We start from the raw sequence: 2625 nt of genomic DNA on the forward strand, positions 1-2625 counted from the left end.
CAGGGGTGCGTGTGGCTTGGACATCCAAAGCAGACAGAGGCGCAGGAGGGGGTAAGGGCAGAGGGCAGTGAGTGTGCGGGGCTGGGTAAGGGGCAGGGAGGGTCTTACGGGGCTGGGTAACTGAGCAGGCAGGATCGGCTGAGGCAGTGACACAAGTGGGGATGTATGGGGAGTGATGGGCAAGTAGTGACTTATAAGGCTGGGATAACAGGAGTCAGCTGTGCTGGTGTGGGTGGGTGGCACAGGAAGGGCAGAGCTACGTGGGTATGGGCAGCAGGGATAAATGGGGAAGAGCTAGGAGCTGGTAATGCAGGGGTATGTTGGGCTGGGGTAATGGGCCTGCAGGGCTGGGATGTGTGAGGCTGAGGTAAGGGGCATAGCAGCAGCATCTGAGGGGGGGTAGCAGGGCCAAGACAGGGCTGAGATAGTGGGGCTGGGATAGGAACAGGCAGGAGGTGTGCAGGGCAGGCTGTGGTGTGTGTGGCTGGCAGGGGGGGGGGCACTGCCCAGCCGGGTCAAAGGCACCACTTCAGTGCAGCCCCAGGCAGCACCGTGGAGCGGGTGCTTGTCTGGGCTTTGACTTTTGAGGCTTTGCCCATCTCTGTGCTTGCTGTGGGTCCTGGGGTACCACCATCCCCACAGCAGGTGTCTGGGGTGGCTCAGGGGGTGCAGGAAGACACCCTGCCCTGCTGTGCCCTTCCCTGGCAGCTCTGGCAGGACCTGGTCCCTGTTTTTGGGCATCTGTCCTCCAGTAGCCCTAGGCTCCAAGGAAGGAGGGAGAGGGCAGTTTGCCTGCCTAGGGCTGTGGTTGTCCTTCCTTCCCTCCCCTCCTCCCCTCCTCTTCCTGTGACGGGGAGGCCCTCCCCGGGCAGCTGGTGGCAAGGTTACATCTGAGAGCATCTGCCCATTCCCAGCTGCTGGCCCGGCCCCAGAGCAATAGGTGCAGGTGTGGTGGGAGAAGAGCTGCACACCCCTTGTGACCCCCTACCCCTCCTCACTACCCTTGTGTTGGGAGTCCTGTGTCCTGCCTTTCCCACAGCTCTTGCGTCTAACAGCAGAGCAGTGCTTGCCAGCAGCCCATGTTCCTTGCTCCTGGGTTCAGACTGGGCTTGTCAGGGCACTGCCTCTGGCCCAGGTACTGCTCCACCATGTGCCCCTTCTCACCTCTCTTCTTTCCACCCCCGCAGGGCCCAGCTGTGTCAGATGGAGGTAAGACTGCTCTTTGCTCTGGGATGGGAGAGGCTGGCAACGTCTTCAGGGGAGGGGGAAGCCCACAGCCAGCCTTGTGCCAGGGGCAAGGAGCTAGCAGAGAGCCAGGTCCTGTGTCAGCACAGGCTGGGCTGTGGGCGAGAGCATGGCCAAGCCCCTGCAGTGGCAGGCTGAGCCCTGTGCCAGGGGCTTGCCTTACCCCCATCCCTCCTGCATGGCCCCATGTGTCTATCCCTCCCTTGTGGCTGCTCAGCTGGCACCCTTGGCTGTTCAGGGCCCAGGGGCTTCCTGAGCGTCTGTCTGTCTGCCGATCTTGTCCATCTGTCTCATTGTACACGATATCTCAGCTGGCCCATTAGCCCATCTGGGCCCTGCTGCAGGATCCTTCCAGCGTGGGGTGCTGGGGGTGCTGTTCCTACCAGCACATGCAGGTTATGTGTGGTTACCCCATGTTTTGAACAGAAGAGTGGGGAGCTTGGTAAAGCAGCAACTTGCTGCCTCCCCTGCTCCTGCCAGCTTTGTTGGGAGAATCCTGCTTCCATACTCTTATCTTCTCTTGCAAATAATCCTCTGCTCCCTGTTGTTCACCAGCCAAACCAGTTCAATATCTGGGGTTGCCCCTGGAAACTTCTGTCTTTTTGACAGAGGGACTCCATTTGAATGCATGGTCACCTTGGGTTTCCTGGGGCTGGAAGCTGGGCATGACACTTTCTGTGTCCTCTTCTGTCTGGGTTTGTTCCTTATCATAGCCCAGGGGAGTGGGGAAGGTAAGTTCAGGCACCTCTACCCATCCAAGCTTCCCTTTGTGCCATGTGCCCCCCATGTCCCGCTCCATCCTGCTTTCCCTTCCCGCTGCCTTTCCCATGCATGGCTTTGTTCCCTGGGGACATGAGTCACGGGTGGAGTCATGGTTACACCCCCGGGAGGAAGCCACAGCTGGCAGGCAGGGCTGTCACTCTGGAAGGTGCCAGCTGTGGCATTACGGTGCTTGATCCACTGAGGACACCTCTGTGATACCAGCTCCTCACACTCCCTTCCTGACATCTCACCAGCTTCCATTGGGATGGGGCAGATGAACTCACTGCAGATATGGGGGGCTGCTGGCAATGGGGAGTGACACTGGGGGACACCCAGGAAGCCAGAACTGACCCTTTCTCTCTCTCAGAGTTAAACGCTTCCAGGGCCCGTGGCAGCAACCACAGTGTGAACAGCCTGCCGGGGCCACCGGCCGCCTGTGGCTCCACCCGGGGGTCTGTGGTCAGCTGGGCTGAATCCGTCGAGACGCTGCTGCAGGACCGTGTGGCTGTCACCTACTTCACTGTGAGTGCTACAGCCCAGACCTCAGGCCTCGTTACCATCGGCTCCTGGTCATCGGCAACCGAGCCATCCCACAGCCCTAGTGCCGCCCAGCCCAGC

The 2625-nt window shown here is 60.3% G+C and overlaps 2 protein-coding genes across 2 annotated transcripts in view; one reads left to right on the plus strand and one right to left on the minus strand.

Moving 5' to 3' along the window:
* LOC104392567 (ADP-ribosylation factor-like protein 3) overlaps window positions 1–599 on the minus strand; it is a 6992-nt gene extending 6393 nt beyond the window's left edge. Inside the window, exon 1 of the mRNA XM_010001982.1 lies at window positions 582–599. Within this exon, the coding sequence (XP_010000284.1) occupies window positions 582–599 (18 nt within the window). The remainder of the gene's footprint in view (window positions 1–581) is intronic.
* A 1699-nt stretch (window positions 600–2298) lies between these two features.
* Window positions 2299–2625, plus strand: part of RGS14 (regulator of G-protein signaling 14) — a 6254-nt gene continuing 5927 nt past the window's right edge. Inside the window, exon 1 of the mRNA XM_010002087.1 lies at window positions 2299–2529. Within this exon, the coding sequence (XP_010000389.1) occupies window positions 2299–2529 (231 nt within the window). The remainder of the gene's footprint in view (window positions 2530–2625) is intronic.

Source organism: Chaetura pelagica, unplaced genomic scaffold, assembly GCF_000747805.2.
Source record: "Chaetura pelagica isolate M959 unplaced genomic scaffold, ChaPel_1.0 scaffold356, whole genome shotgun sequence".
Taxonomy (NCBI): domain Eukaryota; kingdom Metazoa; phylum Chordata; class Aves; order Apodiformes; family Apodidae; genus Chaetura; species Chaetura pelagica.